This window comes from Oncorhynchus keta, chromosome 28, assembly GCF_023373465.1.
Source record: "Oncorhynchus keta strain PuntledgeMale-10-30-2019 chromosome 28, Oket_V2, whole genome shotgun sequence".
NCBI lineage: Eukaryota > Metazoa > Chordata > Actinopteri > Salmoniformes > Salmonidae > Oncorhynchus > Oncorhynchus keta.
The window spans coordinates 59,291,086-59,318,186 of record NC_068448.1 but is presented as its reverse complement, the minus strand read 5'-3'; the positions used below and the strand labels follow the sequence as shown (position 1 = coordinate 59,318,186).

Genomic DNA, 27,101 nt, shown 5'->3' with positions numbered 1-27,101 from the left:
TAACATTAATCAAATGACTATTTTATTGTTCTTACACACAATAATATAGAACTTATCAGTGGGAAATTAAGACTTAGTGTACCACAGAGGTCAAAATAAGCCAGAGGGAAGAATACTGAGTCGCTAACAGTAAACGTCAGATTACATTAGAGACGCACTATGCAGAAATCACTCCGCAATTTCCTGGTTAGTTAAATTCTAATAGTTTGCCTACTTTCATTTTATGTGACAAAAAAAAGCAAGTACAGTGTAGAGAATCATTGCACCATCTAAACTGCTGCAAAATTTATTTTCCATTGTATTTTCAGCTGTTTGAAACTGGTGTAAAAGACGCAGACAAAACTTAAGAGCGGGAAGCATAGAAATAGCGCACATAGAACGCATCCATCGCTTCTTAGAACTGCTTTCGATGATAATGACGGCTCTACAACTCACATTTCTATGTGAATTTGGTCAGGTAGCCCAAAAAGTGACATATTGCAGATTTTTAAAAAGACAATGGTCCTGCTGTACAAAACAAATGGAGAGAAAGTAGGTAAGGAAGAGGAGGTACGGAAACAGAGACCAGACAATGATGGACCTCTACTAGGGAACATCAGGAAAATACAATACTGTATGTAATCTCCTGTATATAATGGCCATTATAAATACATATGTTTATGGAATCAAAAACACTTTCTATACAAGTGTTTACTCTCTATATAAGGGCTGTACAGAATACATATTCTGTGAGCAATCAGAGAGCTCCATCCACCTCACCTTAACCCAGGGGCTTCAGGACACACTGGGGTTTCTCTGAACAGATACTCCAAAAAATGTTTTCCTCAGAAACTGCATTGAAATAGCAGTCATTGGTTAATAGCTTATAATGGAGCTTTGGTTCGAAAGGAAACATCTAGGGATAATATTCCAAAGTGCACATACTATACACTGTATGCTTGCCTTGTGAACATATTTTGCTTAAATAAAAGCCATGGGGATTATGGGTAGAGCCTTCACAATCCAATCATGAGGAGAGAATGCATTCTGTTTCCAGGGGCTGGCGGGTAGAACGGCTTCCTGTGCATCTCAAGAGAAATACAGCTTGACCAGCAGATAACGGAATGAGAGAGAGAGAGTGGGGGAGAGAGAGAGAGAGAGAGAGAGAGAGGAAGAGAGGGAGAGAAAAAGGGGGAGAGAGAGAGAGAGGAAGAGAGTGAGAGGAATAGAGAGCACGAGAGAGAAGGAGAGAGAGAGAGGAAGAGAGTGAGAGGAAGAGAGAGCATGAGAGAGAGGGAGAGAGAGAGTGGGGGAGAGAGAGGGAGAGAGAGAGTAGGGGGAGAGAGAGAGAAAGAGAGTGAGAGGAAGAAAGAGCACGAGAGAGAGGGAGAGAGAGAGTGGGGAGAGAGAGAGAGAGAGAGAGAGAGGAATAGAGTGAGAGGAAGAAAGAGCATGAGAGAGAGGGAGAGAGAGAGAGAGTGGGGGGGGAGAGAGAGAGAGAGGAAGAGAGTGAGAGGAAGAAAGAGCACGAGAGAGAGAGGGAGAGAGTGGGGGAGAGAGAAAGAGAGAGCACGAGAGAGCTCACCGAAAGAGTGTGTGAGAGAGAGAAAGATAAAGTGTAAGAGAGATAGAGAAAGAGAAGAAATAAATAGGAGGAAAAACAAATATTCCAGTCATGCTCTGTTCCTAATTTCTCTTGTCACCATTTGGTCTCCTCCTCACCGTTGTCCCCGGAGATGCCGGGTGATTGATGGCCTAATCCATTGACTGTATTACAGACGCCTCATCACACCCTCTATTCTTATCATTAGCAGTTAGCCTATGGTTACGTTCACAGCTAGCTGTCTAGTGCCGGCCCCTGAGATTTAAGGCTCTGGCCTTTAGAAAATATTTAACATGATATTGAAATCTTGACAGCGGCTGAGAAGTCAATCAGGTAGACACGGCGCTGACCAGCACTGCATTTTTAATTAATCAGACTTACTGTACTGTGGCTGGCTGTGTGTGTGCCATGGCTCTGTGTGTGGGTGTGTGTATGAGTGAGTGAGGGAGTGAGTGAGGGTGTGTATGTATTGTGGCTCTGTGTGTGTTTGAGAGTGTATGTCAGTGTGTGTGTGTGTGTGTGTGTGTGTGTGTGTGTGTGTGTGTGTGTGTGTGTGTGTGTGTGTGTGTGTGTGTGTGTGTGTGTGTGTGTCCTCTCTCCTGGAGATGAACAAAAATGTAAATATAAGAAACTTGTTCGGCTATTCCGAGGCCTTCCAACATTAACGTTATGCGTTATGACCTGCAAATGGATGCAATTGACTACAAAGGTAGGAGGAGGGAGTTGGGCATTAATGCCTCAAACACCGACATGCGTCTAACGCTAGCTAACTCCTCTCCCGGTTTCCATCCCATGATTCCCCTCTCATCCCAGGGAAAATGTTTAGGGGGCATCTCGGCACATTAGTTCATACAGGCAGAGATAATGTGGCTTAACATAGGATCTGTGAATTAGGCATTGGCTTAGTAACCAATCCCCTCAGCCAAAACCTGTTCTTCTCTCAGCCGGCACAGCCCTGTTCCCCCGCCATCATTACCCAGCGCTCACGTCTGCAGAGCAGCAGAGCCTTCCAGAATGACAATCACTACTCCTCTTCCCCACCCGCTTCTCTCTCTCTCTCCCTTTCTCTCTTTGTTTCTCTCTCTCCTCCGTAGAATGCCTCAGCCATGGAGCGAAACACCAAGACCTCTTATTACCCAGGACACACTGACACAGAGGTGTACTGTACTTAGCGCTAGATTACAGAAAGACTGTAGTGGAGCAGAAACACAACCACCAACCTCTGTCTTTCTCTCACCTTCTAGTTAGTTACATCATGTAGCCAGACAAATAAGGGGAAAAAAGGAGGAGGTATATTTATTTAGTTTACTTTATGTTCTGTAAACTGTGAGTAATGTGTTAAAAATACAAAATAGTGTATTGTACTATTCTTACTGTGTATATATTTCCAAACTATTGTTTTACTTTTTATTACTTATTTGTGAACATTTCTAATAATGTCTACTGCACTGTTGAAGAGAGCTTGCAAGTAATAATTTCTCTCTCTGTCTCGCTCTGTCTGTCTGTCTGTCTGTCTGTCTGTCTGTCTGTCTGTCTCCTCCCTCTGTCTGTCTGTCTCCTCCCTGTCTGTCTGTCTGTCTGTCTGTCTGTCTGTCTGTCTGTCTGTCTCCTCCCTGTCTGTCTGTCTGTCTGTCTGTCTGCCTGCCTGCCTGTCTGTCTGTCTGTCTGTCTGTCTGTCTGTCTGTCTCCTCCCTCTGTCCGTCCATCCGTCAGACGGACACAGAGGGAGGAGGCAGACAGACATACAGAGGAGACAGTCCGTCCGTCTGCTCTCTTGTCTGTCCGTCTCCTCTCTCTGTCTGTCTGTCCGTCCGTCTCCTCACTCTGTCTGTCTGTCTGTCTGTCCGTCCGTCCGTCTCCTCACTCTGTCTGTCTGTCTGTCCGTCCGTCTCCACACACTGTCCGTCTGTCTGTCCGTCCGTCTCCTCACTCTGTCCGTCTGTCTGTCCGTCCGTCTCCTCACTCTGTCCGTCTGTCTGTCCGTCCGTCTCCTCACTCTGTCCGTCTGTCTGTCTGTCTGTCTGTCTGTCTGTCTGTCCGTCCGTCTCCTCACTCTGTCTGTCTGTCTGTCTGTTTGTCTGTCCGTCCGTCTCCTCACTCTGTCTGTCTGTCTCCTCACTCTGTCTGTCTGTCCGTCCGTCTCCTCACTCTGTCTGTCTGTCCGTCCGTCTCCTCACTCTGTCTGTCTGTCTGTCCGTCCGTCTCCTCACTCTGTCTGTCTGTCTGTCCGTCCGTCTCCTCACTCTGTCTGTCTGTCTGTCCGTCCGTCTCCTCACTCTGTCTGTCTGTCTGTCCGTCCGTCTCCTCACTCTGTCTGTCTGTCTGTCCGTCCGTCTCCTCACTCTGTCTGTCTGTCTGTCCGTCCGTCTCCTCACTCCGTCCGTCTCCTCACTCTGTCTGTCTGTCTGTCCGTCCGTCTCCTCACTCTGTCAGTCTGTCTGTCCGTCCGTCTCCTCACTATGTCCGTCTGTCTGTCCGTCCGTCCGTCTCCTCACTATGTCCGTCTGTCTGTCCGTCCGTCCGTCTCCTCACTCTGTCCGTCTGTCTGTCCGTCCGTCCGTCTCCTCACTCTGTCCGTCTGTCTGTCCGTCCGTCCGTCTCCTCACTCTGTCCGTCTGTCTGTCCGTCCGTCCGTCTCCTCACTCTGTCCGTCTGTCTGTCCGTCCGTCCGTCTCCTCACTCTGTCCGTCTGTCTGTCCGTCCGTCCGTCTCCTCACTCTGTCCGTCTGTCTGTCCGTCCGTCTCCTCACTCTGTCCGTCTGTCTGTCCGTCCGTCTCCTCACTCTGTCCGTCTGTCTGTCCGTCCGTCTCCTCACTCTGTCCGTCTGTCTGTCCGTCCGTCTCCTCACTCTGTCCGTCTGTCTGTCCGTCCGTCTCCTCACTCTGTCCGTCTGTCTGTCCGTCCGTCTCCTCACTCTGTCCGTCTGTCTGTCCGTCCGTCTCCTCACTCTGTCCGTCCGTCTCCTCACTCTGTCCGTCCGTCTCCTCACTCTGTCCGTCCGTCTCCTCACTCTGTCCGTCCGTCTCCTCACTCTGTCCGTCTGTCTGTCCGTCCGTCTGTCTGTCCGTCCGTCTCCTCACTCTGTCCGTCTGTCTGTCCGTCCGTCCGTCTCCTCACTCTGTCCGTCTGTCTGTCCGTCCGTCCGTCTCCTCACTCTGTCCGTCTGTCTGTCCGTCCGTCCGTCTCCTCACTCTGTCCGTCTGTCTGTCCGTCCGTCCGTCTCCTCACTCTGTCCGTCTGTCTGTCCGTCCGTCTCTCACTCTGTCCGTCTGTCTGTCCGTCCGTCTCCTCACTCTGTCCGTCTGTCTGTCCGTCCGTCTCCTCACTCTGTCCGTCTGTCTGTCCGTCCGTCTCCTCACTCTGTCCGTCTCCTCACTCTGTCTGTCTGTCCGTCTCCTCACTCTGTCTGTCTGTCCGTCTCCTCACTCTGTCTGTCTGTCCGTCTCCTCACTCTGTCGGTCTGTCCGTCTCCTCACTCTGTCGGTCTGTCCGTCTCCTCACTCGGTCGGTCTGTCCGTCTCCTCACTCGGTCGGTCTGTCCGTCTCCTCACTCGGTCGGTCTGTCCGTCTCCTCACTCGGTCGGTCTGTCCGTCTCCTCACTCGGTCGGTCTGTCCGTCTCCTCACTCGGTCGGTCTGTCCGTCTCCTCACTCGGTCGGTCTGTCCGTCTCCTCTCTCGGTCTGTCCGTCTCCTCTCTCTGTCTGTCCGTCTCCTCTCTCTGTCTCCTCTCTGTCAATTCAATTCAATTCAAGGGCTTTATTGGCATGGGAAACATGTGTTAACATTGCCAAAGCAAGTGAGTTAGACAACATACAAAGTGAATATATAAAGTGAAAAACAACAAAAATTAATAGTAAACATTACACATACAGAAGTTTCAAAACAGTAAAGACATTACAAATGTCATATTATATATATATATATATACAGTGTTTTAACAATGTACAAATGGTTAAAGGACACAAGATAAAATAAATAAGCATAAATATGGGTTGTATTTACAATGGTGTTTGTTCTTCACTGGTTGCCCTTTTCTCGTGGCAACAGGTCACAAATCTTGCTGCTGTGATGGCACACTGTGGAATTTCACCCAGTAGATATGGGAGTTTTTCAAAATTGGATTTGTTTTCGAATTCTTTGTGGATCTGTGTAATCTGAGGGAAATATGTCTCTCTAATATGGTCATACATTGGGAAGGAGGTTAGGAAGTACAGCTCAGTTTCCACCTCATTTTGTGGGCAGTGAGCACATAGCCTGTCTTCTCTTGAGAGCCATGTCTGCCTACGGCGGCCTTTCTCAATACCAAGGCTATGCTCACTGAGTCTGTACATAGTCAAAGCTTTCCTTAATTTTGGGTCAGTCACAGTGGTCAGGTATTCTGCCGCTGTGTACTCTCTGTGTAGGGCCAAATAGCATTCTAGTTTGCTCTGTTTTTTTTTGTTAATTCTTTCCAATGTGTTAAGTAATTATCTTTTTGTTTTCTCCTGATTTGGTTGGGTCTAATTGTGCTGTTGTCCTGGGGCTCTGTAGGGTGTGTTTGTGTTTGTGAACAGAGCCCCAGGACCAGCTTGCTTAGGGGACTCTTCTCCAGGTTAATCTCTCTGTAGGTGGTGGCTTTGTTATGGAAGGTTTGTGAATCACTTCCTTTCAGGTGGTTGTAGAATTTAAAGGCTCTTTTCTGGATTTTGATAATTAGTGGGTATCGGCCTAATTCTGCTCTGCATGCATTATTTGGTGTTCTACGTTGTACACAGAGGATATTTTTGCAGAATTCTGCGTGCAGAGTCTCAATTTGGCGTTTGTCCCATTTTGTGAAGTCTTGGTTGGTGAGCGGACCCCAGACCTCACAACCATAAAGGGCAATGGGCTCTATGACTGATTCAAGTATTTTTAGCCAAATCCTAATTGGTATGTTGAAATTTATGTTTCTTTTGATGGCATAGAATGCCCTTCTTGCCTTGTCTCTCAGATTGTTCACAGCTTTGTGGAAGTTACCTTGGCCTAAACATCAGCCCCACAGGTATGTATAGTTTTTTGTGTGCTCTAGGGCAACAGTGTCTAGATGGAATTTGTATTTGTGGTCCTGGTGACTGGACCTTTTTTGGAACACCATTATTTTGGTCTTACTGAGATTTACTGTCAGGGCCCAGGTCTGACAGAATCTGTGCATAAGATCTAGGTGCTGCTGTAGGCCCTCCTTGGTTGGTGACAGAAGCACCAGATCATCAGCAAACAGCAGACATTTGACTTCGGATTCTAGCAGGGGGAGGCCGGGTGCTGCAGACTTTTCTAGTGCCCGCGCCAATTCGTTGATATATATGTTGAAGAGGGTGGGGCTTAAGCTGCATCCCTGTCTAACCCCACGACCCTGTGTGAAGAAATGTGTGTGTTTTTTGCCAATTTTAACCGCACACTTGTTGTTTTTGTACATGGATTTTATAACGTCGTATGTTTTACCCCCAACACCACTTTCCATCAGTTTGTATAGCAGACCCTCATGCCAGATTGAGTCGAAGGCTTTTTTGAAATCAACAAAGCATGAGAAGACTTTGCCTTTGTTTTGGTTTGTTTGGTTGTCAACTAGGGTGTGCAAGGTGAATACATGGTATGTTGTACGGTAATTTGGTAAAAAGCCAATTTGACATTTGCTCAGTACATTGTTTTCATTGAGGAAATGTACGAGTCTGCTGTTAATAATAATGCAGAGGATTTTCCCAAGGTTACTGTTGACACATATTCCACGGTAGTTATTGGGGTCAAATTTGTCTCCACTTTTGTGGATTGGGGTGATCAGTCCTTGGTTCCAAATATTGGGGAAGATGCCAGAGCTAAGTATGATGTTAAAGAGTTTTAGTATAGCCAATTGGAATTTGTTGTCTGTATATTTGATCATTTCATTGAGGATACCATCAACACCGCAGGCCTTTTTGGGTTGGAGGGTTTTTATTTTGTCCTGTAACTCATTCAATGTAATTGGAGAATCCAGTGGGTACTGGTAGTCTTCAATAGTTGATTCTAAGATCTGTATTTTATCATGTATATGTTTTTGCTCTTTATTCTTTGTTATAGAGCCAAAAAGATTGGAGTAGTGGTTTACCCATACATCTCCATTTTGGATAGATAATTCTTTGTGTTGTTGTTTGTTTAGTGTTTTCCAATTTTCCCAGAAGTGGTTAGAGTCTATGGATTCTTCAATTGCATTGAGCTGATTTCTGACATGCTGTTCCTTCTTTTTCCGTAGTGTATTTCTGTATTGTTTTAGTGATTCACCATAGTGAAGGCGTAGACTCAGGTTTTCCGGGTCTCTATGTTTTTGGTTGGACAGGTTTCTCAATTTCTTTCTTAGATTTTTGCATTCTTCATCAAACCATTTGTCATTATTGTTAATTTTCTTCGGTTTTCTATTTGAGATTTTTAGATTTGATAGGGAAGCTGAGAGGTCAAATATACTGTTAAGATTTTCTACTGCCAAGTTTACACCTTCACTATTACAGTGGAACGTTTTACCCAGGAAATTGTCTAAAAGGGATTTAATTTGTTGTTGCCTCATTGTTTTTTGGTAGGTTTCCAAACTGGCTCTGCCTCCCCCTTCTCGCTCTCTCTCCCCTTCTCTCGCTCCCCTGTGTCACTCTCTCTCCCCTGTGTCACTCTCTCTCCTCTCGGTCACTCTCTCTCCTCTCGGTCACTCTCTCTCCTCTCGGTCACTCTCTCTCCTCTCGGTCACTCTCTCTCCTCTCGGTCACTCTCTCTCCTCTCGGTCACTCTCTCTCCTCTCGGTCACTCTCTCTCCTCTCGGTCACTCTCTCTCCTCTCGGTCACTCTCTCTCCTCTCGGTCACTCTCTCTCCTCTTTGTCACTCTCTCTCAAGTCTCTCTCACCACCTCTCTCAATTAAATTCAAAGGGCTTTATTGGCATGGGAAACATATGTTTACATTGCCAATGCAAGTGAAATAGAATGAAAAAATGAACAGAAAACATCACACTCACAAAAGTTCCAAAGGAATAGAGACATTTCAAATGTCATAGTATGGCTATATACAGTGTTGTAACAATGTGCAAATTGTTAAAGTACAAAAGGAAAAATAAATAAAACATAAATATGGGTTGTATTTACAATGGTGTTTGTTCTTCACTGGTTGCCCTTTTCTTGTGGCAACAGGTCACACATTGTGCTTCTGTGATTGCACACTGTTGTATTTCACCCAATAGACAGTATCAGAGTTTATCGAAATTGGATTTGTTTTTTAATTATTTGCGGGTCTGTGTAGTCTGAGGGAAATGTGTCTCTAATATGGTCATATATTTGGCAAGAGGTTAGGAAGTGCAGCTCAGTTTCCACCTCATTTTGTAGGCAGTGTGCACATAGCCGGTCTTCTCTTGAGAGCCATTTCTGCCTACGGCGGCCTTTCTCAATTACAAGGCTATGCTCACTGAGTCTGTACATAGTCAAAGCTTTCCTTAATTTTGGGTCAGTCACAGTGGTCAGGTATTCTGCCACTGTGTACTCTCTGTTTAGGGCCAAATACTGCTCTGTTTTTATTCATTATTTCCAATGTTATCTTTTTGTTTTCTCACTATTTGGTTGGGTCTAATTGTGTTGCTGTCCTGGTGCTCTGTGTGGGGTCTCTTCCTCTTCCTCTCTATTTCTCTCTTCTCCTCTCCGTCTCTCTCTCTCTCATCCTCCCAACCCACTTCAAATAATCCCTCTGAAATGAGCTGTGGTTATGCCTGAGCATACCTCCCATTCTGCTAGCTAACCCTTGGAGTGGTCTGGTTCACTTCAAGATACTGCCTCCTTCTCAATTGTCTAAAAAAGTATCTCCTCTCCTCGCCTACAAGCCTTCATCTGGACTAATTGGAAAATACTTGACAGGTGAAAACAATATGGTAGATGCTCATCATTAGGCTGGCGTTCACCTGGTCAGTTCTTTCAGATCAATGCAGGTGTAGTAGATGAGGAACATAGACTTTTAAGCCATAGAGAAAGGGAAAGTGATTATGGATCTCAGTGTTCGCACCTGCCCAGGGAAAAATCTTTTTTCATGCTGTAATCTTTGAAAGTTCTACAAAGAAGTGCAAGGACATCACATATCCTTTTTGATAAATCGTCTGCATGGAACAAATGCACTTGCCAAAAGTGAATTTATATAAATGTATCAACAAAAACAAACATAGCTTTGCCTGTAAAACACCATTACCAACTGAAGGCAGTGGCTATAATGTTTAGTTGGAAGCAGAAGCTATCATATACTGTACAGATCAAAGTCCCTTTATTGACTTGCTTTATGGCAGGAGAAAAACATCTAGGTGCAGAAAAACCCAACAAAACACAACGTGAAAAATGAAACATGTACGTCTCGGAAAAATGGTGTTTTCCTGGTGAAATGTCAAGCTTTACGTGGAGCGAGACTTCAAACCGAGCAGTTGACATTTGTGTCTGTTTGGCTTTGCGTTGGGCGTAGTAAATATAAAGGGGGGTTGTGGGGGTATAACAGAACGTCAAGGAAAACCTGACAGATAAGCCTTTAAACAGCATCTGATCTGACGCACACACACACATTTACACTGAGCATAAAGTATTAAAAAAAGACTGTATAGTATTTGAAGTACTTTACTAGGGTATTGTAAAAGGTAGTAGCCTACTGTACATTATCTAACAGTCTGTTCACTTGGACTTGCTTTGCTCTCTGGTTGACCAGAAGTAGCGAGGAGGGGAGAAGGTGGGCCTAGTGTCTCTGCAGCGGTATTGGTAGGTGATAGATGCCTGCCTGCCTCTCCACTGGTGCCCCTGCACCACCACCCTACTCCTGGGGGATACACACAGGAGCCGGCAGCCATGGCTTAAATGGGAAAAAGATGACATTGAGTCATAAAATATATATATATAAAATACTGCTGCAATAGTTTCCATATAAATTGTTAATGTACATTGCCTTCCTAAGGCTCCCTTTTCTCCTCTCACTGACGTTGATACGGTGGCTGAGGCTAGGGACTGAAATCGAGCTGAGAGAAAATAGGGATGTGAGAGAGAGTGAGAGTGAGAGTGAGAGAGAGAGAGAGAGAGAGAGAGAGAGAGAGAGAGAGAGAGAGAGAGAGAGAGAGAGAGAGAGAGAGAGAGAGAGAGAGAGAGAGAGAGAGAGAGAGAGAGAGAGAGAGAGAGAGAGAGAGAGAGAGAGAGAGAGAGAGAGAGATAGAGTGAGAGAGAGTGAGAGAGAGTGAGAGAGAGAGAGATATAGAGATAGATAGAGAGAGAGACTGGAGTGGAGAGAAAGGAGGAAGGTAAAAGGCAGGAAAAGAGGGGGGAAGAAAGGGGAGAAGAAAAGTAGGGGGTCCAACATCAGAGAGCCTTGGTCACAGCAGTTCACACAGGACTTTCTTATGGACACAATAGTGACACTAGTCACACTGAAGGGCAGTGTCATAAGATAATGCTGCTATCTCATAACTGACAATAACAATGCAACAGCCAACAGGCCAGCAGTAGGGTTGTGGAACAGTGAGGTACACGGAGGGGCCAAGGTAAGAAACAGTATCTCCATGCATTATTGAGTCAGTCAGTGTACCATGTCTCCACCAATAGGAGGGTTACATTATGTTGTCCTGTCAAACCAGGATTGGTTGGAAGTGAGAGTGGGTATGAGAGTGGGAATCGGTCTAAATGAAGGAAACAAGGAAAACTAAAAAACATTTTTTGAATACTTTTACAGTACAGTAATTCTCATATAGTTGCATTTGTCCATCATATAAGATCACTACAATGACAGTATAATGTGATTTGATGTGGCCTATACCTCTTTACAGACCACACCTTCCGCATGACACAGAGTGACAAACTCCAAAAGGCATGTTCATCTGAAATACATCAAATCTGAGAAGACTAGGAGGGGCAGTGTGTTCTCTTTTGAAGGCAGTAGATCTCTTCCCCTTTATAACGTCTTCATGGAAGAGATTTCCCTTTCACAGACAAAGTTAACATCTCATAGCAACCTCTGGCTCCTTTGTTTCAAGTCCCTGTGCACATCACTCAAACAGACTGAAAATGAGAATGAGCGCGTTTTACCCAAAAGGTTTTGCAAGTAAGAACACTTTCCTTCTTTATAGGATACGATAATCAAACGGTTACGCTATGGGAGAAGAAGAACACGATATCAGGAAACAGATCTTCAAGAGAGAGCGCCATTGCAGAGATTGACCATACCTGTCATAGTCTGCCTAAATACTGCTTTTATCTCCATAGAATGTGTGTAATTACCACAGATGGAGTCTGAGAACCAAGTAAATGCTTGACATACTGCACAATGAGAAAAAAACTATTATAAGCCAGGCTTTTCCTCATTGGCTGTGATTTCAAGGTTTCTTTTCAATAAAGGAAACCTGATTGACGGTGAAACTTCCATCCTATTGAGAGAAAGAGATGCTTACACAAGACTGACAGTAACACTGTAAAACACCTTAAAACATGAGATCCTAATACAATATCCAGTACACCACCAGAATATCCAGTACACCACCAGAATATCCAGTACACCACCAGAATATCCAGTACACCACCAGAATATCCAGTACACCACCAGAATATCCAGTACACAGAAAAACATTTAACCAAAACTAAAAAAAAGTTTTTTTCTGGTAATTACACACCAAGTTTCCACATCAAATAATCAACATTTGCTTGTATACACACCTTCCAGATATCTCACTCAGTCTAAAACAATATTTCAAACTGTAAAAAGAAAAGTGGGTGCTCTCAGTCCCTCTCGGAATGATTGTGGCAGTCGCCCTTATTCAGCCTCTCCCATTTCTTCCCAGTAGAGCAGAGGAAGCATTAGAGGCACTTTTCAGACTCATTCTGGTCCATATGTCACTGCTATTAGAGACAGTGTCCAGCCTCAGAGCCTCAGTGTCTCGCAAAGCACAGCCCCATAAAAACAGCAGTGTAGAGGACCAAGACCACAGCATTGAAACTACAGCACACCCCTTTAAACCCCCACACACACACACACATGCAAGCAAAGAATGCACGCACGCGCACACACACACACACACACACACACACACACACACACACACACACACACACACACACACACACACACACACACACACACACACACACACACACACACACACACACACACACACACACACACACACACACACACACACACACACACACACACTGGCTGTTCCGGCCCGGAGGGAGTGGTGGTGGGGGGAGCAGAGGGAAAAGCAGCAAGTCAGACAACACTTACCAGACACGCCGCCATATGTGGTTCTCTTGCCACGGCCAATGCCAGGCCAAGGAGTGCCGTCTGCCTTGAGCCCCATCAGCCCAGATACCGTGTTGGTTGCTGTGACGCCATCTGCACCACCTGCAGGGACACGTTTAGTCATTAGCTGTGGGGGAACGGGCACAGGGCTCGGCTACGCCAGCCAAACCCAGGGCCAAATCAACCAGCACCTTAAAGGGTCCTGCAGTGCACTGTGGAGCACAGCAGGGCGTCTGTTTAGATGCCTGTGGTCTTTCACTGTGCCAAGTAATTCCATTAGTGTCTCTATGTTGTTTGGGGTTGTGTCTCTCACTTGGCTTTCAAATGAAAATGATGCAGAAGTGTTTTGTGGGAGAAAGAGAACACGTTCATATGAGTCTGCTACGGTCACTACATGAAGCTAGCTGACTGTAAACTACCAGTTACATTCTAGGGTGGTCAGGATGAAACTATTACGCACAGTTCATGTAAGTCCATCTATGGAGAAAAAAAGGACATCAAAAAGAAACAAAACAACAAATCATTTGAGTACAGCATATTCAATGAACATTGACTTTAGGTTTATCCCTACATAGTGCACTACCTTTGACAAGAGCCGTATAGGGGTTTGGTCAAAAGTAGTGCGCTACATAAGGAATAGGGTGCCATTTGGGACTTAGCCTAAGTAAGTGGGGCTAGTTAGCGTACCTTCGTGTGCTGCCATGGCTATATCCACAATGTTGGTGACGTTTGGGGTCAGTTTGGCGAAGAAGGGGATCTGGACAGCTTGTCTCACCCAGCGGCAGATGTTACGCACCAACTCTGTATCCTGAGGAACAAACCCACAAATAAAGGACAATAAGAGAGGGATGGCGATGGTGGTAAACGAGTGTAGCCGACTGAGTGAGGTGAGAGAAGAGAAGGGGTTGGAGTTGCATAATGCTACCGGTCTGTTATCTGTTGGAACTTGGGAGTGCATGGGTAGAAAATAGTCATGGTTTCTGTATATGAGCCCTGGTGAAAAGTAGTAATTCGCCATTTGGGATGCAGACTCGGTTTTCACATGGATGTTAAATCATTAGCACGTCTCATCTAAAACAGGTTGGCTGATGAGGTGGCATTACCAATGGGCAGAGGGAGGATCTGTTTAGGGTTTTTACCCCCAGAAAATCTAATACAAAATCAAATGTATCAGCATCATCCCTTTCAACATGCCTGTAATGGTGAAGCTTATTATAAAGCTTAGTCAGTATTTCTCTGTTTTACAGATATCTAATCCCAACTTCAAATCCGTTAATCATTTGTTGTTTGGAGCCCCCTATTGCACCTGGTTCCTTATATTGAGCATTACTTTTGACCATAGCTCTATAGAGCATGTTATTATTACAGAGGCTCTTGTGTACTTCTGTACTTCACTGTTAGTCAGCCCTCCCTCCTCTCTTCATCTGTCTGTATGCGCCTTTCTTCTCTCACCTCATTTTGTTTCGCTGTTCTTCTCTTTCTCTCTCTCAGCCCTCTTCTCACCCAGTCATCTCTCTCTCACTCTGATCCTCTCTCCATCACCTCTTTATTTCAGAGGAAATGGGCTTCTTTTTTGACATATCCAATAACTGTTGGTATATACAGCCTTGAGCAATGGATTTTACTCTACTGTATAAAGAAGTGATATTTACAAGGTCTGTGTGCAAAGCAGATTGAGCACTGAGGTCAGTCTCTCCAACGGACTAAAGGTTAGCATTTTATTTGTTAAACTATTAGCAATAAATGGATTTGTAAAAAAATATATAAAAAAATGGAGGGTCCTGAAAGAAAGGAAACACATTTCCCTCTGACTGAATATTTCCTTTCTATTTCCAGGTCATGCTGTGGTGATTCAGTAGCACATCAAAAATAACAGCTATTTGTAGAATGATATTTGGCCTGCGTCTGAACATATACTTTAAGAGTATATGAGGGGTGAGGTGTGGGGAAGGGGGAGAAGGGGTGAGGTGGGGGGGGGGGACTAGGGGTGAGGTGTGGGGGAGGGGGATAAGGGGTGAGTTGTGGGGAAGGGGGAGAAGGGGTGAGGTGTGGGGGGAGGGGGACTAGGGATGAGGTGTGGGGAGGGGTGATAAGGGGTGAGGTGTGGGGAGGGGGGGATAGGGGTGAGGTGTGGGGAGGGGGATAGGTATGAGGTGTGGGGGAGGGGGATAGGTGTGAGGTGTGGGGAGGGGGACTAGGGGTGTGGTGTGGGGGAGGGGGTAAGGGGGTGAGGTGTGGGGGAGGGGATTGTGGTGAGGTGTGGGGAGGGGGATAGGTGTGAGGTGTGGGGAGGGGGACTAGGGGTGAGGTGTGGGGAAGGGGGAGAGGTGTGGGGAAGGGGGAGAGGTGTGGGGAAGGGGAAGGTGGGGGAAGGGGAGGGGTGAGGTGTGGGGGAGGGTGATAAGGGGTGAGGTGTGGGGAGGGGTGATAAGGAGTGAGGTGTGGGGGAGGGGGATAGGGGTGAGGTGTGGGGGAGAGGATAGGAGTGCGGTGTGGGGGGATTGGGGTGAGGTGTGGGGGATAGGGGATATGTGTGAGGTGTGGGGGGAGGGGGACTGGGGGTGAGGTGTGGGGAGGGGTGATAAGGGTGAGGTGTGGGGGAGGGGGACTAGGGGTGAGGTGTGGGGGGAGGGTGATAATATAATAATAATAATAATAATATATGCCATTTAGCAGACGCTTTTATCCAAAGCGACTTACAGTCATGTGTGCATACATTCTACGTATGGGTGGGGAGGAATCGAACCCCTACCCTGGCGTTACAAGCGCCATGCTCTACCAACTGAGCTACAGAAGGACCACAAGGGGTGAGGTGTAGGGGAGGGGGATAAGGGGTGAGGTACGGGGAGGGGGATAGGGGTGAGGTTTGGGGGAGAGGATAGGAGTGCGGTGTGGGGGATTGGGGATAGGGGTGAGGTGTGGGGGAGGGGGACTATGGGTGAGGTGTGGGGGTGGGGGACTAGGGGTGAGGTGTGGGTGTGGGGGATAGGGGTGAGGTGTGGGGGTGGGGGACTAGGGGTGATGTGTGGGGGTGGGGGATAGGGGTGAGGTGTGAGGGGATAGGGGTGAGGTGTGGGGGAGGGGATAAGGGTTAGGTGTGGGGGAGGGGGAGAAGGGGTGAGGTGTGGGGGATAGGGAGGTGTGAGGGGAGAAGGGGTGAGATGTGGGGGGGGGATGAGGGGAGAAGGGTGAGTGTGGGGGATAGGGGTGAGGTGTGGGGGAGGGGATAGGAGTGCGGTGTGGGGGATAGGGGTGAGGTGCGGGGGAGGGGGACTAGGGGTGAGGCGTGGAGGAGGGGGACTAGGGGGACTAGGGGTGAGGTGTGGGGGGAGGGGATAGGGGGGGATAGGGGTGAGGTGTGTGGGAGGGGAATAGGGGTGAATATAATCACATTGGTGCCTAAAAATATGCCAAATGTATTCTAAGGGTGGACAAGAGGACATAGGGAAGGTTACTCCATAGGAGACAATACAATTCACTTCCAGGATTTGGATAAGATATTAGATTTATGCACTTGTGTCTCTAGCAAGTGCCATCCATAGCAATTTGACTTGATTTATTCAAGACTTACAAACAGTGTATAAACAAGAGTGGAGAGGAGGGTTCAACCAGTCCACTCCCATCTACCTGCCTGCCAAAGACAGATAGAGAGAGAGACAGAGAGAAAGAGAGAGGCCTTATATCTGGGCTCCCTTGAGATGGTTGATAGTGCTGGCTGCTTTCCTGGGGAGATTCATTGGATAGATATTTCTGATCCTGCACACAGCCAATGTATCAGAAATACTTGAAGCAGTGGATGTATTTCTAGGTTGATTTGTAGGTTGAGTAAGTATCAGTGTACAAAGGTGGGAATGAGTGGATATGCAGACTGTGCTACAATGATGTAATTACTAGCTAAACCTTGGACGAAGAGGACCTTCAGTGGATTCTACATGTATTCGGGTCATGGATGCAATTGGCATTGGCTGTAGTCATAGAATAGCTGATTATTTTGAGATAAAAATAAAATGCTTATTAGCTTGATGTGTATGATAATATTTCTCTTTGAGAAAGAGCAAGAGCAGAGACAGAGACACTCTAATATTCTCGAACCAGGCAGCCCCGGCCGCCACACAGGAAGAAGAGGGACTAAAACCAATCCTCCCAGAGGGTCATGGGAAATTGCATTATGGCTACTTCAGCACAAGAGGCTGGGTCATGGCCTCCAGCCAAGCACCATTGCCCAACCAGATGCTGCTTGTAAGAACCCTGCTCTCACAGAGGTGGAGCTCTCCCTGCCAGGCATGCCTGGGCCCCTGACAGACAGCTTATTACACAGCAGATGGGGGCCAGGCCAGCTAGCACTCCAGTCTGTGGGGGACATAGGCCGTGGGGGGAGCATAAGGGTGGAGGGCAGAGGGAAGAGGGAGGGGCAGAGGAGGCTAAACCTAAGCCCCCTCCTATTGCAGTTTGCCTGTACAACATATTCTGCTTGGCTGGAGAGACGAAGCACCTGTTTGACAGGCCTGTTACTGGTTCTGGCAAGGGAGACATTCTGTGTCTCTTCTCTATGAGAGCAGGTCTTAGAGCAGACCCTGTTGTACCTCTGCGCTCTGAGACCATTACCTGAAGGTCTGGCAGAGAGGGAGCGGAGGGTGTGACGAGCTACAAACATGCTGTCAACATGAAAAACACGCAGGCGTCGTACTGTGGATTCTACAATGGGCATGATTCCCAGAGGAGAGCAGGACCACCAGTGATGGGACACACCGAGGATTGTATCATTCCAGGTTCCATCAGAACGGAATGAACACATTCCAAAACACTAATCCCTCTTGACTGACTGATTGTAACAGTACAGAAGGGGGCATGATGATGAAAATCAAATAAGGGGCACTAGCCGTTAAGGAGGGGAGGTCTAGTATGAAATGAAAAGAGTTGGTGGAAAGGGTACTTGACGGACATTTTTTACGTATTTCTTTCTTTTCCTTTCTCCCGGTGAGCTGTTTCCGCGGGGCAAGCTGGCATGTGGATTAGTTTCAGCACGACGGGCGGCCCCAGCGGAGGAGCGTGTGTGTGTAGAGGGAGAGGAGAAGGAGAGGTGTATCACCCCGAGGCAGGGTTGTGGAGGGGGTGAGGGCTGTTGAGACAGCCCAGCCCGCCAGAGAGGAGGGTGGGTTACCACAGGCTTACACCTGAAATTTTAATTTTACAGAGCAAGGTCACAAGAGGTCAGCTCTCTCGTTAACAACCTCAGACTCTCAACGGGAGAGCGGGTGTGTGTGTGTGTGTGTGTGTATGATGGAAGCTGTTTGTCACCAGGCTGCATGTTCAAAGGGGGCTGAATATAGCTCGGGGAGGAGGCTTCGGTTTTAATTTGTGAATCGGAGGAGTGGAAAAGCTGTATCAAAGGGAAGGAGGGAAAAGAGGATGTATGGAGGAGCGTAATGGAAGGGAAGGAGGGAAAAGAGGATGTATGGAGGAGCGTTATGGAAGGGAAGGAGGGAAAAGAGGATGTATGGAGGAGCGTTATGGAAGGGAAGGAGGGAAAAGAGGATGTATGGAGGAGCGTTATGGAAGGGAAGGAGGGAAAAGAGGAGGAGCGTATGGAGGAGCGTTATGGAGGAAGGGAAGGAGGAAAAAAAGAGGATGTATGGAGGAGCGTTATGGAAGGGAAGGAGGGAAAAGAGGATGTATGGATGGAGGAGCGTAATGGAAGGGAAGGAGGGAAAAGAGGATGTATGGAGGAGCGTTATGGAAGGGAAGGAGGGAAAAGAGGATGTATGGAGGAGCGTTATGGAAGGAAGGGGAGGGAAAAGAGGATGTATGGAGGAGCGTTATGGAATGGAAGGAAGGAAAAGGATGTATGGAAGCGTTATGGAAGGGAAGGAGGGAAAAGAGGATGTATGGAGGGCGTTATGGAAAGGGGAGGATGTATGGAGGAGCGTTATGGAAGGGAAGGAGGGAAAAAAAGGATGTAGGAGCGTTATGATGTATGGGAGCGTTATGGAAGGAAGGAGGAAAAGCGTTATGGAAGGGAAGGAGGAAAAGAGGATGTATGGAGGAGCGTTATGGATGTATGGAAGGGAAAGAGGATGTATGGAGGAGCGTTATGGAAGGGAAGGAGGGTAAAAAAGAGGATGTATGGAGGAGCATTATGGAAGGAAGGAGGGAAAAGAGGATGTATGGAGGCGTTATGGAAGGGAAGGAGGAAAAAAAAGAGGATGTATGGAGGGCGTTATGGAAGGGAAAGAAGGGAAAGAGGATGTATGGAGGAGCGTTATGGAAGGGAAGGAGGGAAAAGAGGATATGTGGAGGAGCGTTATGGAAGGGAAGGAGGGAAAAGAGGATGTATGGAGGAGCGTTATGGAAGGGAAGGAGGGAAAAGAGGATGTATGGAGGAGCGTTATGGAAGGGAAGGAGGGAAAAGAGGATGTATGGAGGAGCGTTATGGAAGGGAAGGAGGGAAAAGAGGATGTATGGAGGAGCGTTATGGAAGGGAAGGAGGGAAAAGAGGATGTATGGAGGAGCGTTATGGAAGGGAAGGAGGGAAAAGAGGATGTATGGAGGAGCGTTATGGAAGGGAAGGAGGGAAAAGAGGATGTATGGAGGAGCGTAAAGGAAAGGATGGAGGAGCATTATGGAAGGAAGGAGGAAAAGAGGATGTATGGAGGAGCGTTATGGAAGGAAGGAGGGAAGGGAATGGAGGAGCGTTATGGAAGGGAAGGAGGAAAAAGAGGATGTATGGAGGAGCGTTATGGAAGGAAGGAGGGAAAAGAGGATGTGGAGGAGCGTTATGGTAAAAGGGAATGGAAGGAAGAGGGAAAAGAGGATGTATGGAGGAGCGTTATGGAAGGGAAGGAGGGAAAAGAGGATGTATGGAGGAGGCGTTATGGAAGGAAGGAGGGTAAAGAGGATGTATGGAGGAGCGTTATGGGAGGATGTATGGAGGAGCGTTATGGAAGGAAGGAGGGAAAGAGATGTATGGAGGAGCGTTATGGAAGGGAAGGAAAAGAGGATGTATGGGAGGAAGAAGGGAAGGAGGAGGATGATGGAGAGGCGTTATGGATGTCTGGAGCGTTATGGAAGGGAAGGAGGGAAAGAGGATGTATGGAGGAGCGTTATGGAAGGAAGGAGGGAAGAAATGGAGGAGAGCGTTATGGAGGATGTATGGAAGGGAGGATATGGAGGAGCGTTATGGTGGAAAAGAGGATGTATGGAAGGAAGGAGGGAAAAGAGGATGTATGGAGGAGCGTTATGGAAGGAAGGAGGGAAAAGAGGGATGGAGGAGCGTAATGGAAGGGAAGGAGGGAAAAGAGGATGTATGGAGGAGCGTTATGGAAGGGAAGGAGGGAAAAGAGGATGTATGGAGGAGCGTTATGGAAGGGAAGGAGGGAAAAGAGGATGTATGGAGGAGCGTTATGGAAGGGAAGGAGGGAAAAGAGGATGATGGAGGATGTATGGAGGGCGTTATGGAAGGAAGGAGGGAAAAGAGGATGATGGAGGAGCGTTATGGAAGGGAAGGAGGGAAAAGAGGATGATGGAGGAGCGTTATGGAAGGGAAGGAGGGAAAAGAGGATATATGGAGGAGCGTTATGGAAGGGAAGGAGGGAAAAGAGGATGTATGGAGGAGCGTTATGGAAGGGAAGGAGGGAAAAGAGGATGTATGGAGGAGCGTTATGCGTTATGGAAGGGAAGGAGAAAAAGGAATGGAGGGATGATATGGAGGATGTTATGGAGGATGTATGGAGGAGCGTTATGGAAGGAAGGAGGGAAAAGAGGATGTATGGAGGAGCGTTATGGAAGGGAAGGAGGAAAAAGAGAGATGATGTATGGAGGAGCGTTATGGAAGGGAAGGAGGGAAAAGAGGATGTATGGAGGAGCGTTATGGAAGGGAAGGAGGAAAAGAGGATGTATGGAGGAGCGTTATGGAAGGGAAGGAGGAAAAGAGGATGTATGGAGGAGCGTTATGGAAGGAAAGGAGAAAAAGAGGATGTATGGAAGAGCGTTATGGAAGGAAGGGAAAAGAGGCGTTATGGAAGGGGAAGGAGGGAAAAGAGGATGTAGCGTTATGGAAGGAGGAGGGAAAAGAGGTTATGGAAGGAGGAGGGAAAAAGAGCCGTTATGGAAGGGGAGGATGTATGGAGGAGCGTTATGGAAGGAAGGATGGGGAAAAGAGGATGTATGGAGGAGCGTTATGGAAGGGAAGGAGGGAAAAGGGGATGTATGGAGGAGCGTTATGGAAGGGAAGGTATGGAGGAGCGGGAAAAGAGGATGTATGGAGGAGCGTTATGGAAGGGAAGAGGAAGAGGGATGGAGCGTTATGGAAGGAAGGAGGGAAAAGAGGATGTATGGAGGAGCGTTATGGAAGGGAAGGAGGAAAAAGAGGATGTATGGAGGAGCGTTATGGAAGGGAAGGAGGGAAAAGAGGATATGGAGGAGCGTTAGTTATGGAAGGGAAGGAGGAAAAGAGGATGTATGGAGGAGCGTTATGGAAGGAAGGAGGAAAAGAGGATGTATGGAGGAGGGAAGGAAGGAGGAGGATGTATGGAGGAGCGTTATGGAAGGGAAGGAGGGAAAAGAGGATGTATGGAGGAGCGTTATGGAAGGAAGGAGGAAAAGAGGATGTATGGAGCGTTATGGAAGGGAAAGGAGCATGTATGGAAGGAAAAGAGGATGTATGGAGGAGCGTTATGGAAGGGAAGGAGGGAAAAGAGGATGTATGGAGGAGCGTTATGGAAGGGAAGGAGGGAAAGAGGATGTATGGAGAGCGTTATGGAAGGGAGGAGGAAAAAGGGAAGAGGAGGTTATGGAAGGAAGGAGAAAAGAGGATGTATGGAGGAGCGTTATGGAAAAAGGATGATGGAGGAGCGTTATGGAAGGAAGGAGGGAAAAAGAGGATATGTGGAGGAGCGTTATGGAAGGCGTTAAGGAAAAGAGGATGTATGGAGGAGCTGGAGGAGCGTTATGGAAGGGAAGGAGGGAGGATGTATGGAGGAGCGTTATGGAAGGGAAGGAGGAAAAAGAGGATGTATGGAGGAGCGTTATGGAAGGGAAGGAGGAGCGTTATGGAAGGGAAAGGAAAAGAGGATGTATGGAGGAGCGTTATGGAAGGGAAGGAGGGAAAAGAGGATGTATGGAGGAGCGTTATGGAAGGAAGGAGGGAAAAAGGATGTATGGAGGAGCGTTATGGAAGGGAAGGAGGGAAAAGAGGATGTATGGAGGAGCGTTATGGAAGGAAGGAGGGTAAAGAGGATGTATGGAGGGAATGGAAGGAAGGAGGAAAAGAGATGTATGGAGGCGTTATGGAAGGGAAGGAGGGTAAAGAGGATTATGGAAGGCGTTAGGAAGGAAGGGAGGAGCGTTATGGAAGGGAAGGAGGGAAAAGAGGATGTATGGAGGAGCGTTATGGAAGGAAGGAGGGTAAAGAGGATGTATGGTTATGGAAGGGAAGGAGGGAAAAGAGGATGTATGGAGGAGCGTTATGGAAGGAAGGAGAAAAAAAGAGGATGTCTGGAGGAGCGTTATGGAAGGGAAGGAGGGAAAAGAGGAATATGGAGGAGCATTAGGAAAAGGGAAATGGGGAAAAAGAGGATGATGTTATGGAAGGAAGGAGGGAAAAGAGGATGTATGGAGGAGCGTTATGGAGGAGCGTTATGGAAGGAAGGAGGGAAAAGAGGATGTATGGAGGAGCGTTATGGAAGGGAAGGAGGGAAAAGAGGAAAAGCGATGATGTATGGAGGAGCGTTATGGAAGGAAGGAGGGTAAAAGATGTATGGGAGCGTTATGGAAGGGAAGGAAGGAGGTAAAGAGGATGTATGGAGGAGCGTTATGGAAGGAAGGAGGGAAAAGAGGATGTATGGAGGAGCGTTATGGAAGGAGGGAAAAGAGGATGTATGGAGGAGCGTTAGGAGGGAGGATGTCTGGAGGAAGCGTTATGGAAGGGAAAAAGAGGATGTAATGGAAAGGAAGGAGGAGCATTATGGAAGGGAAGGAGGGAAAAGAGGATGTATGGGCGTTATGGAAGGAAGGAGGGAAAAGAGGTTATGGAGGAGCGTTATGGAAGGGAAGGAGGGAAAAGAGGATATGTGGAAGGAGGGAAAAGAGGATGTATGGAGGAGCGTTATGGAAGGAAGGAGGGAAAAGAGGATGTATGGAGGAGCGTTATGGAAGGAAAGGGAAAAGAGGATGTTATGGAGGAGCGTTATGGAAGGGAAAAGAGGGCGTTATGGAAGGAAGGGAAAAGAGGATGTATGGAGGAGCGTTATGGAAGGGAAGGAGGGAAAAGAGGATGTATGGAGGAGCGTTATGGAAGGGAGGAGGGAAAAGAGGATGTATGGAGGAGCGTTATGGAAGGGAAGGAGGAAAAAAGATGTAGAGGATGTTATGGAAGGGAAGGAGGGGAGGAGCGTTATGGAAGGGAAGGAGGGAAAAGAGGATGTATGGAGGAGCGTTATGGAAGGGAAGGAGGGAAAAGAGGATGTATGGAGGAGCGTTATGGAAGGAAGGAGGGAAAAGAGGATGTCTGGAGGAGCGTTATGGAAGGGAAGGATATGTGGAAGCGTTATGGAAGGAGCATTATGGAAGGAAGATGAGGAGCGAAAGGAAGGAGGGATGTATGGAGGAGCGTTATGGAAGGGAAGGAGGGAAAAAGGATGTATGGAAGCGTTATGGAAGGAAGGAGGGAAAAGAGGATGTATGGAGGAGCGGGAAGGGAAGGAGGATGATATGGAGGAGCGTTATGGAAGGGAAAGGGAAAAGAGGATGTATGGAGGAGCGTTATGGAAGGGAAGGAGGGAAAAGAGGATGTCTGGAGGAGCGTTATGGAAGGAAGGAGGGAAAAGAGGAAATGGAGGAAGCGTTATGGAAGGAAAGGAGGGAAAGAGGATGTATGGAGGAGCGTTATGGAAGGGAAGGAGGGAAAAGAGGATGTATGGAGGAGCGTTATGGAAGGGAAGGAGGGAAAAGAGGATGTATGGAGGAGCGTTATGGAAGGAAGGAGGGAAAAGAGGATATGGAGGAGCGTTATGGAAGGGGAGGATGTATGGAGGAGGCGTTATGGAAGGAAGGAGGGAAAAGAGGATGTATGGGAGAGCGTTATGGAAGGAAGGAGGAAAGAGGATGTATGGAGGAGCGTTATGGAAGGGAAGGAGGGAAAAGAGGATGTATGGAGGAGCGTTATGGAAGGGAAGGAGGGAAAAGAGGATATGGAGGAGCGTTATGGAAGGGAAAGGGAAAAGAGGATATATGGAGGTTATGGAAGGGAAGGAGGGAAAAGAGGATGTATGGAGGAGCGTTATGGAAGGAAGGAGGAAAAGAGGATGTATGGAGGAGCGTTATGGAAGGAAGGAGGAAAAGAGGGATGTATGGAGGAGCGTTATGGAAGGGAAGGAGGGAAAAGAGGATGTAATGGAGGAGCGTTATGGAAGGAAGGAGGGTTATGGAGGAGCGTTATGGAAGGGAAGGAGGGAAAAGAGGATGTATGGAGGAGCGTTATGGAAGGGAAGGAGGAAAAGAGGATATGGAGGAGCGTTATGGAGGGGATGTATGGAGGAGCGTTATGGATGGAGGAGCGTTATGGAAGGGAAGGAGGAAAAGAGGATGTATGGAGGAGCGTTATGGAAGGGAAGGAGGGAAAAAAAGAGGATGTATGGAGGAGCGTTATGGAAGGGAAGGGGATGGAGGAGCGTTATGGAAGGGAAGGAGGGAAAGAGGATGTATGGAGGAGCGTTATGGAAGGAAGGAGGGAAAAGAGGATGTATGGAGGAGCGTTATGGAAGGAAGGAGGGAAAAGAGGATGTATGGAGGAGGAAAGGGAAAAGAGGATGTATGGAGGAGCGTTATGGAAGGGAAGGAGGAAAAAAGTATGGATATCTGGAGGAGGAGCGTTATGGAAGGGAAGGAGGAAAAGAGGATGTTATGGAGGAGCGTAAAAGAGGATGTATGGAGGAGCGTTATGGAAGGGAAGGAGGGAAAAGAGGATGTATGGAGGAGCGTTATGGAAGGGAAGGAGGGAAAAGAGGATGTATGGAGGAGCGTTATGGAAGGGAAGGAGGGAAAAGAGGATGTATGGAGGAGCGTTATGGAAGGGAAGGAGGGAAAAGAGGATGTATGGAGGAGCGTTATGGAAGGGAAGGAGGGAAAAGAGGATATATGGAGGAGCGTTATGGAAGGGAAGGGAAAAGAGGATGTATGGAGGAGCGTTATGGAAGGGAAGGAGGGAAAAGAGGATGTATGGAGGAGCGTTATGGAAGGGAAGGAGGGAAAAGAGGATGTATGGAGGAGCGTTATGGAAGGGAAGGAGGGAAAAATATGTGGAGGATGTATGGAGGAGCATTATGGAAGGAAGGAGGAAAAGAGGATGTATGGAGGAGCGTTATGGAAGGGAAGGAGGGCGTTATGGAGGAGCGTTATGGAAGGAAGGGAAAAGAGGATGTATGGAGGAGCGTTATGGAAGGGAAGGAGGGAAAAGAGGATATCTGGAGGAGCGTTATGGAAGGGAAGGAGGGAAAAGAGGATGTATGGAGCAGCGTTATGGAAGGGAAGGAGGGAAAAGAGAATATGTGGAGGAGCGTTATGGAAGGGAAGGAGGGAGAAATTACTAACCTGTGGTTGCTAAGGCAAACGTGGATAAGAGATATGAGATAACGGAACCAAAGTCTACCTTCCTTCAAGCTAGACACTGTCTGTCTTAACCACTCACTCATTAGACTGCACTCACTAACCACATTATAAAGGCACGTGTGATCAAATGAAAAATCTTGACAACTGCCATCAAATGAAAATGAAACTTGTGACAAAAAAACATTGTGATAATTACATTGTGATAAACACTTAAAGGCCAAGTACAACCTCATCATCGCTTCTAAATAAAGTGAAGCCGGTTCAGAAGGGAAACCCAAGTGTGGTCGCATCAGCTGATCGCATCAGAGCTGTTCAATAAGCTCATGTTGCAAGGTTTGGCTGCTACAGGGTTGTCATTGATTGCGAGGATCAACCATGTTGCTGCTCTACTGTTGGCAATAGCCGGCTACAAACTAGCTAGCTAAGTAGAATTAGTCTATCATATCTATTGTATACTTTCTGTTTTCCCAATGCCAGTTTTGGGGCATAGTCTGTTCTCTCGGGCCAACATACCCCATCACACCTAACTTTAACCGAAAACGTGGGGAAGCTGATACTGTAGCGCGTTGCAATGAATAACCAGGGCTTGCTTTTAGCTTCCAGCCATGTGGATTGGCTCCTGATTCTAGCATTACCTAGATCCTGTGGGCTTGCTAAACACCCACATGGCGATCCACTGTTGACGATCAAGCGTCAAACACCTCTAATGTAAACGTTCTGTCAGCGAGCTTATTTCAGACACACTAATATGCAGGCTTATTCTAGCAATCTATGGGGTCTATTTCTTCTCGTTACCAGGTCGTCATCTATTCTTCTCTCATGACTTACCGGCATACACTATTAGGCGTAAGCTTCAGCTCAGGTACTCTATGTTGTAGGCCTCGGTTTAGATTATCACGTCACTTTCACTGTGCACTCTGTGCATGTATCAGTAGTGACATTAGGCTATTTGGATAGCACAGGTGGTTATATGTAGCTACCATTTTAGTTTTCGGTTCTGGGGGTTTGTTCGTGTTATGCAATTTAAATGGTATGTCATGGCCACTGCAGCAGTCATTGTCTGGTCTTCCCTCCGTACGATGTCTTCTGTTATATAACCATATATGTCTTTTCTATTCCAAATTTCCGTTTGGAAAGGAAGCCTTTCTTTATTATGGTCCAATAGCAGGGATTCAATTAATCTCGGCTGTCAGGACCCTTCGGTGGGTAGTCTGCTCAGGGATCCATCTTTCCGCCTACTCTTCATGGCCTACGGAGAAGTGACCACCGTGCATATCAAGAGTATCTCTCCTCTCTCAGTAGCACAAGTTTGAGTTAACTTAAGGCAATAGTGCTGGGTTGATGTTGCGCTTGCTAGAGGCGGTCTGTTTGATGGCGTTTATGGGTTCTTCAGTCTGAAATGCACAACATTCTATATAGCATATCGTGCCCACCTCCTGTAGTTATTTTAGCATCTTTACATGATGCTTAGGTCTGGCAGTGAGCTACCCTGAAGGAGCAGAGCCCTAATGCCAAGACTATGCGTTGTAATGTTTTCTAATAAAGGGTTAAACGTGGTGTATCCCTACTGTATTAGATTTTTTTATTTTATTTTTACAACAAAATGTTAAACTACTCATCTTCAAAAAAAGAACAGTACAGTA

General features: G+C 47.1%; 1 protein-coding gene across 2 annotated transcripts in view; it reads right to left on the bottom strand.

The window, feature by feature from the left end:
* Positions 1-27,101, bottom strand: part of LOC118361160 (dihydropyrimidine dehydrogenase [NADP(+)]-like) — a 237,050-nt gene that overhangs the window by 55,724 nt on the left and 154,225 nt on the right. For both annotated transcript variants that reach the window (XM_052483339.1, XM_052483340.1), the window contains 2 exons: positions 13,543-13,663; positions 12,838-12,957 (listed from right to left, as the gene is read on the bottom strand). In XM_052483339.1, coding sequence (XP_052339299.1) covers positions 12,838-12,957; positions 13,543-13,663 — 241 coding nt within the window. The remainder of the gene's footprint in view (positions 1-12,837; positions 12,958-13,542; positions 13,664-27,101) is intronic.